At 37.4% G+C, this 16,938-nt stretch overlaps 1 protein-coding gene across 1 annotated transcript in view; it reads right to left on the bottom strand.

Annotated features, from left to right (window-relative positions):
• The window catches only part of LOC131166405 (exocyst complex component SEC10b), an 84,728-nt gene extending 68,031 nt beyond the window's left edge, over positions 1-16,697 (bottom strand). The window contains exons 1-9 of the mRNA XM_058124928.1: positions 16,414-16,697; positions 15,609-15,704; positions 15,262-15,522; positions 15,102-15,176; positions 14,656-14,757; positions 14,470-14,520; positions 14,273-14,378; positions 13,233-13,352; positions 7,841-7,932 (exon numbers count right to left, since the gene is read on the bottom strand). Coding sequence (XP_057980911.1) covers positions 7,841-7,932; positions 13,233-13,352; positions 14,273-14,378; positions 14,470-14,520; positions 14,656-14,757; positions 15,102-15,176; positions 15,262-15,522; positions 15,609-15,704 — 903 coding nt within the window. The 5' untranslated portion in view covers positions 16,414-16,697. The remainder of the gene's footprint in view (positions 1-7,840; positions 7,933-13,232; positions 13,353-14,272; positions 14,379-14,469; positions 14,521-14,655; positions 14,758-15,101; positions 15,177-15,261; positions 15,523-15,608; positions 15,705-16,413) is intronic.
• Positions 16,698-16,938: the final 241 nt, after the last annotated feature.

Below are 16,938 nucleotides of genomic sequence, written 5' to 3'. Positions count from 1 at the left end.
GAGAACTACCAATGGAGAAATTTAGATGTTTATATTGTAGCCTTTTTTTATTCTAGTTTGGGAAATTTATGATTCTTATAGAAGTTTAGTTAGTTTGGGTTTATTTTGTGTATTTAAGTGCTTTGTGATTATTTCATAATTTCTTGTTTTATTGGGTTTTTTATGCAATTATGTGTTATTGGCACAAGTACTTAATTTAAGCACTTTTCATAATAAGTACTTATTATTTAAAATGTGCCAACAGGGGCAGTTAGTAATACCTGGTTTATAAATTATTTGACAGTAATTACTTGAATCAGAATTACAAGTGCAGTTTCCCTCCCTCTCTCTCTCTGGCAGGTTCTTCCTTCTGCTTCTTCCTCCTCCTCCTCCTCCTCCTCCTTTTCTTTTCCTCCTCCTCCTCTGTTCTGTCTAATTCTCTGTTCTGTTCTTCTCTATCTTCTGTTCTCTCCCTATTCTGTCTAATTCTCTGCTGTCCAGCAGCGCCTTCCCTCTTCTCTTCTGTTCTGTTCTTCTTCTCTTCATCTTCTTCTCTTCTTCTTCCTATTCTCTCCCATTGTTCTCTCAATTCTCTCTCTGATTTCTGATATTTAGTCGCTTGTTCTACATCACCTAGCCATCATAATCACACCTGCAGCCACCACCCAGACATCCATAGCACCCAACCAGCAGATCTTCCTCACCGAACAGCTCCCAAATCATCCAGAGGAATCTCCTTTCCCTTTAACCGCGGCCACAATTAGTTCACCATCATCATCAAAGCCTCGCCAGCAGTGGTCACTGGTCGCAACACTACAAGCAGCCAGCCGCCCATCTCCAACATTGAAGATTCGTGGCTATTCCATCTCCCATCTGTGTTTGCCATTGAACATGCGAATTTCCCAAACCCTAACCCACAGACTCAATCCAATCATCCATGTTGTTGATGTCACGGTCACCCCACCATCACTCTTGCATCCCTACTGCCATCACCCATACCCAATATTTGCCAACACCGAGGACCAATTTGAGCAGTTTGGCTAAATGTGCATGAATTGAAAAATGGGATATCCATGTCCTTGTAGAATGGAGAAATCTGGACTACAATATTACGACTATTTACAAGAAGGAAATCACAGACATGAACAGTGAGCCGAGAGAAATAATGGCACATTTACATATGTGGATCAAAAAAGGTTGTACTACTACTCCGACAGTCACCAAGCTAAGCAATCAACCCAATACTGTTTGAGTTATAACGTGGTTGACTGAAAAAAAGTTCATGTCAAATCCATGTCAAATCCAGAGTTGCAACCAGTTTTATTAGCAACAGGATGTGGAGGCATAAAGGACATTTCATAATTGACATATAAGCCCAAAGAATCCATGAAAGAACTTGAGGAGAAGGAAATTGCAGAGATAAAGCCATCCATGGAGGGTAAGTCCATTGAGTTCAAGGCTGAAGATGTGAGTGGGATCGCTCATATGGAATTTATCATTCCTGATAAGTTTGTTTTCAATGACTTTATCCACTTGCATTCATCACCCAGCCATCATAATCACACCTGCAGCCACCACCCAGGCATCCCCAGCACCCAACCAGCAGATCTTCCTCGCTGAACAACTCCCAAATCATTCAGAGGAATCTCCTCTCCATTCAACCATGGTGACAATCAGAAAGCCATCATTGTCAAAGCCTCACCAGCAGTAGTCGCAACACTGCAAACAGCCTTCTGCCCATCTCCAGCATTGCAGATTCATGGCTCTTCCATCTTCCATCTGTGTTTGCCATTGAACATGAGAATTTCCCAAATACCTAACCCACAGCCTCAGCCCAATTGTCCATGCTCTCGTTGTCACCCCACAATAACATTGTATCCCTACTGCCATCACCAGTACCCAATCCTTGCCAATGACAAATGTGACCAGGGGCCAATTTGAGCAATTTGACAAAGCATGCTTGAATTGAAGGTGTAGAGAGATATCCATGTCATTGTAGGACGGAGAAATCTGGATATACAATATTACAACTATTTACAAGGAGGAAATCACAGACATGAACAGTGAACTGAGAGAGATAATGGCACATTTATGTACGTGGATAAAAGAGGTTGTACTACTACTCCAACAAGCACCAAGCTAAGCAATCAACCCGATATTGTTAGAGCTCACAACGTGGTTGACTGAAAAAAGCTTTTTGTTGAAGGAGAAAAGGAGAGGCATGTGGAGCTGCTTAGTGAGCCCATGTCAAATCCAAAATTGCAACCAGTTCTGTCAGCAACAGGATGTGAGGGCATAAAGGACATTCCAAAATTGACATATAAGCCCAAAGAATCCATGAAAGAACTTGACGAGGTGGAAATTGCAGAGATTAAGCCATCCATGGAGAGCAACTTCGAAGGCGTGAGTTATCACCCATATGGAATTTATCATTCCAGATATGTTTGTTTTCAATGACTATATTCACTTGCATTCATACTTAATTTTGAAACTTGCGGATTATATCATTCATTTCCAATTATTCTTGACTTGCCAATTCGTCACCCTTCAAATTTTTCGAATTCAAGGTCAATTTTTCAGGTAACATCAAAGAGGTCACATATGAAGAAGATTAAGGCATATTCAAAGAATTTCCAAGGGCGAAAAAGGTATTCTTCCGCTTCCATTCAATCTATTCCTACTTCTAGTGTTTTATGCCAATGGGACGGTCTTTTTGAGGGAGATGCTTCTACTTTTAGTCTAAGGACTAGGAATTTCTACCTTCTCAGGGCACAGCTAGGGGCATCCTTGCTATGTGGGACATGCACTCCATTTCCAGATTGAATAACCTTGTCGGGCTCGTCTCCCTTTCTGATTTTGTAAAGGTGAGAGGTGGGGGTCAGCTGTAGATTTCTTCCGTGTATGGGCCTTCTAGACGAACTCTAAAAAGTTCCTTTTGGGATGAGTTATACTTTGTTTTGGTTTTTGTTCCCTTAAGTAGATCATTAGTTGTGATTTTAACCGTTCCCAAAGAAAAGGAGGGAGGAGGGAGGGTCACCTCAAACATGCAGCATTTTGATATGCATATTAGGGAGTGTGGTTTAAGAAATCTCCTTTTGGGCAGTGCTTGTTATTCTTGATTTGTTGGTGGTGCTAGGTTTGTTTCTAGTCAGCTTGATAGGTTTTTGTTTCACAGTGAGGTGGGAGGATGAGTTTTCCAATCTCTTCCAAGCTGTTCCACCTAGACTTGCATCTGATCACTTCCCTTTTTGTTGGAAACAAATAAGTTTCTACCTAGAGCTAGGTCTACCTCTGCTTCAATTTGAAAATATGTGGTTGTATCATGATTCTTTTCATTCTTTGGTTAGGAATTCTTGGAGTGAGGATGTGGAGAGGAGTGGGAAGGGTTCAAATTTATGAGGAAACTTAAGCGTTTGAAAGAGACGTTGAAAGAGTAAAATAGAGAGGTGTTTGGAGATATTAGGATTAGGAAGGCCAGACTTTTAGGTGAGATGGAATATCTAAAGAGCTACGCCTAACTTACGCATATATGTTCATGTCTTAATTTATCCTTCAATATTACACCACTCATCCATCTAAGCATTCTCATCTCGGCAACTTTAACTTTTTGGATATGTTGTTTCTTAGTCACCCAACATTCTAATCCATATAGCATAGCTGGTCTTATAGCTGCTGTCTTATAAAATTTCCCTTTTAATTTTAAGGGTATTCTACAATCACAAAACACACTTGAAGCGCTTCACCATTTTACCCAACCTACCGTAACTCCATGCATTACATCCTCTTCAATTTCTCCCTCTGCTTGCATAACAAATCCAAGGTATCGAAATCTATTAGTGCTAGTGATTTCTTCATTATCAAGTTTAACTTTGTCTCCAATATTCTTCCTACTATTACTGAAATTATATTTTACATATTCTATCTTATTTCTACTTATCCTAAAGTTTCTAGATTCTAAAGTTTCTCTCCTCAATACTAACTTAGACTCTATTCCACACCTCGTTTCATCAATCAAGACAATATCATCTACAAATAACATACACCATGGAACGTCATTTGGATACTCCTAGTCAGTTCAACCATTATTAAAGCAAAAATATAAGGGCTCAAAGTAGATCTTTGATGTACACCTATTGTGATTGGAAATTCTCTAGTCTCTCCACCTATAGTCCTAACACTGGTCATTACTCCATCATACATATCCTTAATAACATCAATATATCTACTAATCATTACATTCCCCCTTCTGAGATAGGTTAAAGATAGCGACCGCAGCCCAAAATTTTTTTCATAAGACAGCTAATGGGAAAAACTAGGAAGAATTTGATCAAGGAATTGGATTTGGGTAGTGATGACGTTATCTCATATCCCTGTCATATTGCCTCCTAGATCATTGATTTTTATTCTAATTTTTATACTGAGGAGGATGCCTGTAGACCAATGATCAAGAGGTTTGAGTGGAATCGCATTTTTGTAGATTAGATGTCTTCGGTTGGAAAGACAGTTTGAGGCGGAGATGAGGGGTAATGAGGGGTACTATGTTTGGTATGTGGAAGGATAAGGCTTCAAGGCTAGGCAAATTAATATGGCTTTCTCTCAAGATTGTTAGGAAGTGAAAAAGTGGGATTTGACCAAGGTGTTTAATGAATTTTACTAGAATGGTATTCTAGAAAAAGTATTAATTCCACCTTTATTACTTTGGTGCCAAAGAAGAGTGGGTCTATCAAAATTACAAATTACAAAAATATTACTCTAGTATCCAAGATAATCATTAAAGTACTAGCAAATAGGCTAAGTGCAGTGCTTGATAAGACTATTTCTAAAGCTCAAAGTGTGTTTGATAGGGGGTTGGCAGATGGTGGATGCCATTTGATAGCCAACAAGGTGGCGGAGGACATCTGAAGAAGGAAAGGGGATCATTTTTGAATTGGATTCTTAAAAGCCTTATGATAGAGTTGGTTGGAATTTCTTCAACAAGATTTTTGTGAGAGAAGAATTTGGGGAGAGATGGCACATGTGGATTAGGGGTTGCTTGTCTAGTATGTTCTTTGTGTTATAGTGAATGGTGAACCTAAATCTTGGTTTAGTGCCTCGAGGAGCATTAGACAAGGTGACCCACTCTCCCTTTTTTTGTTTGTTTTATTGGCTGATGTTTTAAGCATGTTGGTTGATAGGGCGGTGAATAAGGGTTTGGTGAAAGATTTGAAATTGGGGAGAGAGGGCCGTGGTTTCTCACCTTCAATTTGCTAATGTCACCATGTTCTTTTTAGGTAACCATAGTCCATCTTTCATGGATATTTTAAGCCTTCTTCATATTGCTGAGAGGGTGTTTAAGCTTTAAATTAACATAGGGAAGAGTGGTCTAGCTGCTATTAATTTGACAGCAGATCAAGTTAGGGAGATGATTTCATTCGCAGGGAGTTGGCCCCTATCTTAGTTAGGAGTCCCTTAAGGTGGTAATCCTAGGTCGGTAAACTTTTGGGGTCCAGTCGTGGGGAGAGTTTCCAAGCGTTTGGATGGTTCAAAGGGGGCATTATTTTCTTTTGCGGGTAGAATTACTCTTATTCAGGCCTGCCTTGCTAGTAGCCCGTTGTATTATCTGTCTATTTTTAGGATTCCAATGGCAATTACTAGTAAGCTTGAGAAAATTATGAGAGATTTCCTTTGGTATGGGTTGGAGGTAAAGGGGACAATTAGGTGAGTTGAGGTGCAGTGTGTCAGTCAAAAGTGGAGGGTGGTTTGGGTCTTGGAAATTTGGTGCCAAAAAACACAGCCCTCTTAGCTAAATGACATTGACGATTCCCTTTAGAGGATTCACCCCTTCAGCGTAGAGTCAATAGAAGCAAGTTTGAATTGAATTTGAAGAGGTGAGACACTAATTTTGTATCTAGATGTTCTTCAGAAAGTCTGCGGATATCTATCTCTCAGATTTATTCCCTCTTCATTCCCCATACTAAGTATGTGCTGAGTGAGGGTTCTCCCTGCATATGTTTTTGGAAAAACCTTAGGTTGGGGAATGTTGTTTTTTCCACCTCTTTTCCTTGCCTCTGTTGCTTGATCTTAGGGCAAAATAGAATTATTCCTATTCTGTTGTTGTTTGGATAGTCCTTTGTTTTCTTGGGATTTTCATTTTCAGAGGTCTCTCAATGATAAGAAGATGGTTGGGCTTTCTTCTCTGTTGACAATGTTGAATAATTGCCATATACACTTGGGAGCGGATAATCATTCTTAGTCTTTGATCCTTTGCTGTTTTCCTTTTGCAATTTTTTTAGCTGTTCTCATATTTCTTTTCTGCTCAAAAAATAAATGAAAGGCCAAAGTTTCACCAAAAGTTAAGGCTTTTATCCAATTGGTTGCACATAATAGAGTCAACACCAATAACTTGCTGCAGAGTAGGAGATCACTGAAGAAACTTTCTCCAGATGTTTGCATTCTTTGCAATTGCAGTTCAGAAACAGTGTCACATTTATTTCTGAACTGTGATTTTGCCTGGAAACTGTGGAGTAAGCTATTTGGTTTATTGGAAGAGAGCTGTGTTTGTCTGGAAATGGAGGAAGAATTTTTGGCAGTTCGACTTTTTGGTTTTGGAAGAAGAAAGGATCCGACAGCACTTTGGAGAAGCACCTATTTTGCAGTGATTTGGGATTATGGTTGGAATGTAATAGGTGTGTTTTTTCAGGGAAGAAGCTGAATTCTTTGCTGGTTTGTGAGAAGATTCAGTACCTGGTTTCACTTGGGTGTGTTGGATATGCATGCTTTAAAGGAGTGAGCTTCTCAGATATTCAACGGAACTGGTTCTATTTGCTGCCTTAATTTGTGCTCTCTGTTAACTTTTTCCCTTCTTTTTTTTTTTTGGTTTTTCCTTTCTGGTTTTTTAGGATGATGCCTTATCTCCTCTTTGTACATTCCTGAACTTTCAACGACATCTTCTTCTTTTTCTTAAATCAAAAAAAAAAAATATCCTGCAACATTGAAAACTTTACGAGGAGGACTGAATGGTGATCAAGCCTATCTTAACAACAGTACAGGTAAAAGTGAGCAACAGCATCATAGCCATAAGATCAGGATCAAGTTCTATTTTGTAAGATGATAATTATGGTAGTTAAATAACACCAACATAAGCAACAAAAGATTTTAAATTCAGAACAGGAAATGGGTGTCAGATTCAAAACAGGGCATTCAATGGTATACTCAAATTAATAATACAAATAAATGATTTATAAACAACTGTCACTCAAAAACAGGCCTGGAATATCCCTAGGTAAAAGATTGCCAATTTGTTTTCCTTTTTCTCTTGGGTGGATGAATACCAAATAATTCTGTGATGCAAAAACTGGGGCAATCTTCAAATCAAGTGTCCAGTCATGCCAACAAAGACAAAAGTTACAAATAGAAGATCTCTATATCACATTATGAGAAGTGACAACTTTCATATAACATAAGATCTCTCTCTATCTCTCACACACACACACAGAGACCAACCATAGAGAGAGACAGCATATAGAATAGGAAGGAAGGATGAGCAATACTACCAAGTTAGGCTTAAATGCGTAAGGTATTATTGACCAAATGGCCCCACCCCGCCCAAAAAAGAGGAGAAGATGAGGAAGAAGAGAAGAAGGAAGAAAAGGGAAACAAAGCTTGGTTGCCCTTATTCTTTTTTGCACATATGCTTTTGGAGGAGATGAAGAAGAGGAGGAGGAGGAGGAGGAAAAGGAAAACAAGGCTTGGTTTCCCTTCTTTGCTTATCTGTATTCTCTTTTCAACATATACTTTTGGACCACTGACGGACCTTCTTTTTGACAAATGTACAACAGTAAATTTTTCTGCGTCAGATAAAAAATAATAAAATAATGGTTACCTGGGATAAAATTTTGGCACATTCAGCCATGGTAGACAATTCTCTTCTCTGTGATGCTGCATCAAACCGCGCCAACAATCTGTTCTCCAATTCTACTCAAGAAATAAGAAAGCAAAACGGCTTCAATAATGTAATTTAGATTTTAGAAGGGTAATATATCATTTTAATATAGCAGGGGCTCAAATTGAATATTAGACTTGAAACTAATTTAAGAGAATCCTTTAAATTTTTATTTGAATTTTTTAAATCTCTTGCTTTAAAGCATTTTTCAATTATAATGACTCCATGTTTTAAACTTACTTTTATGGTTTCTAAAAAATCATTTATTATATTAATATATTTAACTTTTGCAGTTTACATGGGTGCAATTTTACATTATTCCATAATTTATGTTAATTTATTCCACATACTGTCAGCCACTTGATCACTTAACATGGCCAAGGAATGTGACCAATGCAGCATCAAGAGATGGTCTGTCATGGGCTATCTCATAGCAGACAATATCTATGCTGCAGAAGGGAGCACATAGTATCCCATTCAGTGGTTGTTGGGGCCCTGGGTACACTCAGCATGGTCACAGAGGAACATGGTTGGTGCCAGTCTCTGTCCACATTACTACAGTGGCTGGTTTGGGTTATGCCACAGGGTCATAAACACCCTAGATTCATGAGATGGCCTGGGGCTCAAATTTCACACACTTTTCAACAAGGCCCTCATTGGTAAATGAATGTGTAGATTCATGAACAAGAGGGAGTTGCTTTGGAGAAAGATTATTGCCTTAAAAGTACGACCTCGATCACAAAGGATGGGCATCCAAAGAGCCCAGGCAACCCTATGGTTAAGTGTTTCAAAGTCGATCAGAAAACTATGGGAGGATTTCTTCACACACATCCCCTTCCATGTTGGAAAGGGAAACAATACTTTCTTTTGGCATGACAGCTAGTGCTGCTCATCTCCTCTCAGTTCTCACTTTCCTGCAATTTTCAATCTTGCCTGCATCAAAGATACATTGGTGTATACGTGGATCACTCCATCAATGGTACAGCTTCAAACATCCTTCTCGTTAGAAATGTCCGTGATTAGGAGCTCAATTCTTTTGACATTGTCTTTACAGAAATGCCCCCAATTGGACCAATCCAAATGCGCCTTTACGGAAGCTCAACAAACAACAAAAATCGCTACTTCAGAGTCAGCTCCATCTACAAGCAGCTAAACAGCCCTCTGATGCCATGCTTGATTTCCCTCAGAAAGCCATTTGGAAAACTCCTGTGCCCAGTGCGAACCAAAGTTGCTTTGTTTTTGCTTGGGAGGCAGCTTTGGGGAAGATCCTCACTCCTGATAACCTACAGAGGAAGGGTACCAACTAGGTTGATGGATTCTTTCTATGCAAAAAAAAAAAAATGCTGAAACTGTGGACCACTTACAGCTCCACTGCCCCTGGACCAGAATTTTTTCGAATCTGGCCACTGCTCTTATAGGCAGCTCTGGCCTATGGGTCACTGCTGATCTGGGGGAAAGGAAATCTGAGCATGGAAGGGTATTTATAGAATAAAGAGGAAAAGAGCATTGTCCTTGATCCCAATTGCTATCTTCTGGACTGTGTAGAGAGAGAGAGAGAGAGAGAGAGAGAGAAATACTAGAGCTTTTTAAGGAACAACTACCGCTCCCACCACCCTCAAGGATAGATGGCTTACAATACTCTTTCAAGCTGGTTTGGTGGCAGTACATGCTGTGTATCTCTTGGATACACTATCACATTGTTCCATATTTTTTGTCTCTCCATTTTCTTTGTATGTACATGGGTAGCACCTCCTTGGTGCCTTCTTTATGATATCTCTCTCTAGTGATCAAAAAAAATATATGATAGAGACCCTAGATAATCTACTAGATTATTAGATAATAAAATCCTACTATAAAATGCTGCCCAAAAAATAGGAAAAATCCTAAAAATAATAAACTACAAGATTGCCCAAAAATCCTAAAAATGCCAAACATTTCCATCTCAGCTCTTGAAGCTCATAAATGCCAAAAAATGCCCAAAATAGGAAAATCCTAAAAATAATAAACTACAAGATTGCCCAAAAATCCTAAAAATGCCAAACATTTCTATAGCAGACCTTGAAGCTCATATTGCATCAGTCTCCCTAGGTTGGTAAAAGTTTAACCTAAAATGCGACATACTTGAAGGATGAAGAACTAAACAACCAAACAAATTTGCATTGACATTATATAATCCGCATGCTTCAAAAATAAATATGAATACAAGTGGGCAGAGGCATCGAAAGCAAACTTATCAGGAATGATAAGTTCCATGGATGCAATCTCACTCACGTCTTCAACCTTGAACTCAATGGACTTACTCTATATGGATGGCTTAGTCTATGCAATTTCCACCTCCTCAAGTTCCTTCGAGGATTGTTTTAGCTTAAATGCCAATTTTGGATCATCTTTTATGCCCTCAAATCCTATTGTTGATGCAGGTAGTTGTAGCTCTTCTTTTGACACGGGCTCACTAAGCATCTCCAGACCTCCTTTTTTTCCCTAACAATAAAATATTTTCAGACAACCACAATGTAAACTTTAATAATATCAAGTTGATTGCTAGCTCAGTAAGTGTCGGAGTAGATCACTCTGGCATAACCACGGTCTCTTTTATCCACATATCTAAACAAGCCATTGCTTCTGTTAACATTGCAATTACCTTCTTCCAATATTGACCGATATTTCTTCATCCAACAGGGAAAGGGTTATCTCTCCAGATCTTCAATTCAGGCAAATCTGACTGAATTGGCCCAAACTGGTCTTTGGTCATCATGGTTATTGACAAGGATTGGGTATAGGGATGCAAGACTACTTGTGGGGTGGCAACATTGAGGATCAAATTGACACTGTGGGTTAAGGATTTGTTAAGTTTTCACATTCAATAGTACACAAAGATAGGAGATGGAAGAGCCACGAATCAGCAATGTTACAGATGCACATCATGCAGCTTGCGGGGCTGCAACTATTGCTGGCAAGGCCTTGATGATGATGGTGCTCTGGTTGTGGCTTACTAAAGGGAAATGAGACTCAGGGTGATTGATTCAAGAGTTGTTTGTGAAGAAGATCTGCTAGTTGGGCACTCTGAGTGATTGCCTTGGGTGTGCTTATGTTGGGCTTAGGTTTCAGTTATGTCCAGTGAGAACCTCAATTAGGGAATGCCCAATATTATGGTTACACGCCAACCCTTTAATAGGCTTTCTCCTATATGCTAAATACGTAAACAATCTCTAGGAATTAATATAAAATACTAATTAATGAAACATAATATCAAATTCCTAAAAAATTAAAACAACACGTAAATGTAAAATTTTTAAATCACAAAGACCCCAATTAATCCTCCAGATTATTAGCTTATAAAATACTACTACAAGAATGCTGCGAAAATAGGAAAATTTCTAAAAATAATAAACCATAATATTGCTCGAAAAACCTAAAAACGTCCAACATTTCCATCACAGGCCCTGAAGCTCATATTGCACCACCAATGCCACATGAGCTGGAGTCTAGGGAAAGCTCAAACTATCTTCTTCTTAACTATGTTGCTACAGAGTTTGGGAGCCCGATTTGGCAATGGTTCAACATAGCTTAGGTCATACCAAGCAGGTTATTCCTCATTTAACAGCTGGAAAGGTTGGGATCGAACCACATTTCCATGAAAAATTGAACTAGGGCACTTTGGTGTGTGATTTGGAGCATTCAGAGAGAAAGGAGTGGGAGAGCTTTTGAAGGGAAAGAATCTTTATACAGAAATAAAAAAATATAGTGCGCCTATTTTTTGACCTCTTGAATTTTTGCACTGTATCTCTCCTATTGGTTTGACCTTTTTGACTAGTAATATTTGTCAGTGAAGCTTTAGTAATTGGTTCGCACCACCTGGGTGCTCTTTTAATATGTATCATATCAAAAGAAAAAAAAAATTGAGGAGTGGAGAAGCACTTGGGCATCAATGATAAATACCTGTTGCATCGCCACAGGAAAATCAATATCATAATTTCAAGAGATCACAATAATCTCCAAAATAAATTCTAAATTCTAAATTTGGTAATCAAAAATGTTGTGAGAGCCATTGGTGCTAGAAGGTCCTGGGTTCTAGTCTTATTGCCCACAGTTATTTTCAGTTTGTTAAACAATTATCATTTTGTCACCACTAATGAATCTTTTTCATTGTCACATGCAATAGAGTTTTAAGTCTTGATAAATTGTTGGCCCACAACCTAACAGCTTAAGCTTTTAGGTGAAGTGGTAACCTAACAGGTGTCCTATTAGCTTCCAACCAAATGTGAGTGGACATTATCTAAATAAGATTAAAAAAACCAGCTGAATTATTTAAATGTTGTTAAAAAACTAAAAAAAAAAAATCATTAAAATTCCATGAAAACCAAAATTGACATAATCTAACTTTTAAGGACATACAAACACCCAAAATTCTTTGCCAGCAAAATCTATTACTGTATTTCAATTTCTTTCTACAAAATTTAGATATCTCTTCTAAGCATGTGCATTTCATTGTATTATCAGCCTCTTAGTCTTGTTAGCTGATTGTTCTAACAAATAAAATAATCTATTTTCGGAAGAAAATATTAGGCTTCTTCAATTAAGGGTTTGTTTCACTATTTTCTGTTTCTGCTTCTGCACAATGAGAAACATATTAGAAAAGTGCATCTATTTATGTTGTCATTTTTCTATTTTTGTTGTCAGTTTCCTGTCGTTTGCGAAAAAACTAAAAACCAAATTTTATGATTTCCAGTTGTTTAGGCAACCTGTTGCCATAAATTTTATTATTCAGAAATAGTTCTTTTGGACTAAATCATCCATTTTATACACTTCTAAATTAAAATTAAAATAAAATGATCAAATGAATTTAAATATAATTAAAATAAAAATACACATAAATTTCACAAAATAATCAATAAATCCAATTAAAAAATATTTTTTAGCATTTTTCAATTTTTATGTCCAATAAAATTTTATTGTGAAGTAATTTTGAACGTATAACAATTAAGTAAAATAATTATTATAATTATTATTTTTATTATAGTATTTTTTTTATGTATTATTTTGCAATTTTATTATTTTAATCATATTTTTATAATATTATCTGATTTAAAGACCAAAATAAGCATTTTTTAATTAAGTTTTAATTTTTTTTAGTTTTATAAATATTAACGCAAGAGGTCATTGGTTTCTGGTTTTTACTTCTCGTTTCTGGTTTTTATTTCTATAATTTTTAATAGTGAAACCAAACAGCCCCTAAGTTGTTCATTATAACTCTAATTTGATGGCCTATTCTACACATAATCGAGAGTTTCAATATAATAAAGAAAAGCATTAAATAAAAAGGTAAACAAACCATTGCAGTAATCCTGAAGGTTAGCAACTGCAACTTCTAATCCTCTGCTTGCAGTTGCATTTCCCATAACTGATGGTACAGCAAGGCCTTGTCTTCCAATGTCTTCCTCGGCAAAGGAACCTAAAATTAGCACAAACCAAAAAGATCAGAGTAACTCATATGGCTGCACAAGAACATTAAAATGCCACAGCAAAAATTCTTCCGCTTAAACAATTTATCACCATTAAGGTACCAAAACTTCCTCTTGCTTGTCATGGAATTTGACATTATGCCCACAAACAAATTCATGTGTTAAATATATATGAACTAGGGTGATTTTGAAAATAGATAAAAGTTACCATTTTCCCACAAAACAATGAAGAATCCATTTTTTAAATATCAAAAAAAGATGGACCACAAGCTTGGACTTGTGCTTCAAACCTAGAACAACAGATAGACAATTTCAGTAGGATTTGTGTTGTTTCTACCATCCATGGCAGGAAGGAGAATGGGAAAGCCCTTTTTCTGCTGGAAAAGCGATATGCTTATGTTTGAAGCACAACATATGAATTACTTTTCCATAATATATCCTGGTTTTGAAGAAATTGACTTTGACCCTAGTTTGAATACATTCATTCTTATCACTTCCACCCAATATTCTCTAATAACTGCTGCAACCAAGCTCCCGCCACTAGCCCTCACCTTCTTTTTCTCAACACACACACTCTCATTTTTCTTCCACTGTCAAACATCTTCCACTGTTCCACCCATATTAAACAAACTCTCCCAATCAAGAAAACACACATGCACTCTTTTTTGCTTCCATAGCCACTACAAAAGCAACTTCTGCCCATATTAATTTCATCTATCTGAAAAAAATTCACTCTCGACACAATGCCACTCATTATTCCCTATTCACTGATGCGATCCAAGACTCTCTCTCACACATAGGACAGTGGAAGAAGGTTCAAAAGCCACAACTGAATGCCATCTAGTTATCCAGAACAAGTTAAGCATATGAACTGTTCAACTGTTACAGTTTTAAGATAGTGTCATCTTACGCAATTTCTGAGCAATTGATGCAGCCTCGGCAACACGACTGTCATCAGAGAATAAAGGTGAAAGTTCCATTAGGTCCCCCGGGCTGCTATTAAATTCCATCATGTACTGCATGCATTAAATTAAACAAAATTATGATAAGGCAGTTGAAAGAAATTCAGATAGCTTTAGGGCTTTACATGTGCGGATTGGATAGTACCTTAATGAGTTCTATTGTTTGGCTGGCAGTTTCCCGCTGAGCATCTGCACTCTGACAAAAAATAATCATATAAACTAAAACAAGGATGTCATATATTCCAAAAAGTGTAGAAATAGGAAGTACAAAACACACTCAATGCAACTGAGATCCAAAGCATTCTACAATCAAGCATTAGGCAAACTATACCTGCAAATGATCTCCAATTTTGGCAGCAGTCTGTCCAACACTAGAAATGCGTGAATCCAACCTTGCAAAGCTATCAAACAAGCCATCCACGCCTTTTTCCAGCTGGTGAAGATAACATACACAAAATTGATTAACAAAGGGTCTTGAATACAGCTGAAAATTAGTGTCAGGTTCATCAAATAGTCCATGATCCTAAGTCAATTTGGAGAAGTGTTATCCGTCGGGAAAAAAATGGAAAAAGAGAGAGGGTTGATGGAAATTATAGGAAGATTTTGCTATCAAAAATTGAAGACTTCTTTTAATCATAATAATGGACTAGTTAAAGCTTCAAAAGAATCTTGTCTTGAAGGTCTGAAATTGATCATGTTTTTTTGTTAGGTGATCATTCGCTTGCAATATTTCCTAAAAAGATACAAACAAGAAACATGTGCCCTTCACCAACTAACCTCGGCAAGCGTCTTGCGGTGCTTAGAATCCTGAATGGAAACCTCCTTTTTGAGATTGTTGAGTCTTCCATCAATCTTCAAGCCAAAATAAGCCAAATATATTCTTCAGCAAGCTAACAAAAAGGGTTCTGTATTCCATCCTGTGATCCCAAGGACATACCTGTTGTCGAAGGTCAACCAACTCCCGGCAAGAATCTTTGAAAAGAGATAATAGGGCATCAACTTCCGGAAATAACGGGCTAGACAGCCCTTGAGCTAGTTTTGCTGCATCGGATGGAATGTTTCGCAAATTCCCATTTGGCAAAACATCATTTCCAACAATGTTGCTGTGCCCTTCAGATGAATCAGATTCTTCTTCTTGAAATGATGGTAGGAGATCATTCACCAAATTTCCAAACAATGCATCAAATGAGAAATCCCCCTAGAAGAATCATATGAAGATCATTTCATTGGCAAATTTTTCCATAAGTTCTTAACTCCACCAATGGCATGGGTTTGAGTCTTTACCTTAAAATCATCTATGTCGAGGATAAGTGGAAGGGAGTTAGCAGATGACGGTTTTGAAGCATTATCGCTCTTGGTTCCAACTCTACTCTCTTTCATCTATTCCTCGTAAATGTTAAAAATGAAAACGAAGCAGAGTCACTGTCTGGATTTAATGAATGCTGAAATAAAATTCTAGCTTAATTCCCTATCACCCTACAGATTGCTGAAAGCCATTAGAAAGCATAAGCAAAAATATATTTATCCTTGTCCATCCAAACCAAGACTATGCCTACTTCAATAGGATAGCATTTCCTAGCCTACTTCAAGGCAGAATTCTACAGATGAAACAGCTTCAATGTCCCTGTGTTGAATTGCAATCGCCCTACTTAACTAAACTACATAATTTATTTTATGAACGGACAAATGAGATAAGATCAAACTAAATTAAATCAAAACGAAAAAAGAAAAGCAAATAAATTGCAAGTTTTCCATCTATGAACTCAAAAACCAGAAATCTCTAAAGAAACAACGAATTCAGCCTTATGCAACTACTTGGCTTAGTCGAGCTCAGCTTTCATTTGCTAAGAAACAGGAACAGAGAGCATTATGCGCAAAATTATGTTCTTTTTCTTCCCTTTTTCTTTCAGTTTCCGCCGTTTTCCAAGCAACCAACCAGAAGGTACAAATAAAACATCAGGAATCGCTCTCCCTTTTGCACAAATCAAACGATATCAATGCAAATCTGGAACATTACAAAAACAAAGACACAAAGACGAAGCAATTGATTCCCTAAATGATCTCCAACAACAGATACGGACATTCGTACCTCTTTGCGGATGGAATGAATGAGACGCAGAGAGTGAGAGAGAGAATTGGCAGCTTGATTCTTCTTTCCTTCTTTGTATAGATCGACTGATCGAGCAATGCGATCGGCAGAAAGACGAAACGCAGCCGGACACGGACGAAAGCCGGGAAAGAAAAATAAGTATTCGAAGTGACGATTTTAACCTTATGTTGTATGATGAGTCATGAATTTTAATTTGGGTAAATTGGGAATTCGGCTCTTTTTCTTTAAACCAAACAAGAAGTTTTTCATTTGATTAACAGATTAGGAAGCGGAGACCCAAAATCAACTGGGCCGACTAATCCCCAACATTTTCTCCCATCGTGTTTTTTTTTAATGGGACCGGTTGGTTGGATTGATCACTCTCCTTTAAATTATTCGCGTGTATACTCATATTTAATTCTTTTTTATTTTTAAATTTAGTAGCTAATTTAATATAATTAATATATATATATATATATCATCATGTATTTTTTGGCACTTCACATGATTTTATTTTTTATTTTT

This window comes from Malania oleifera, chromosome 10 (assembly GCF_029873635.1).
Source record: "Malania oleifera isolate guangnan ecotype guangnan chromosome 10, ASM2987363v1, whole genome shotgun sequence".
Classification (NCBI taxonomy): domain Eukaryota; kingdom Viridiplantae; phylum Streptophyta; class Magnoliopsida; order Santalales; family Ximeniaceae; genus Malania; species Malania oleifera.
This window is presented reverse-complemented; position numbering and strand designations above follow the sequence as displayed.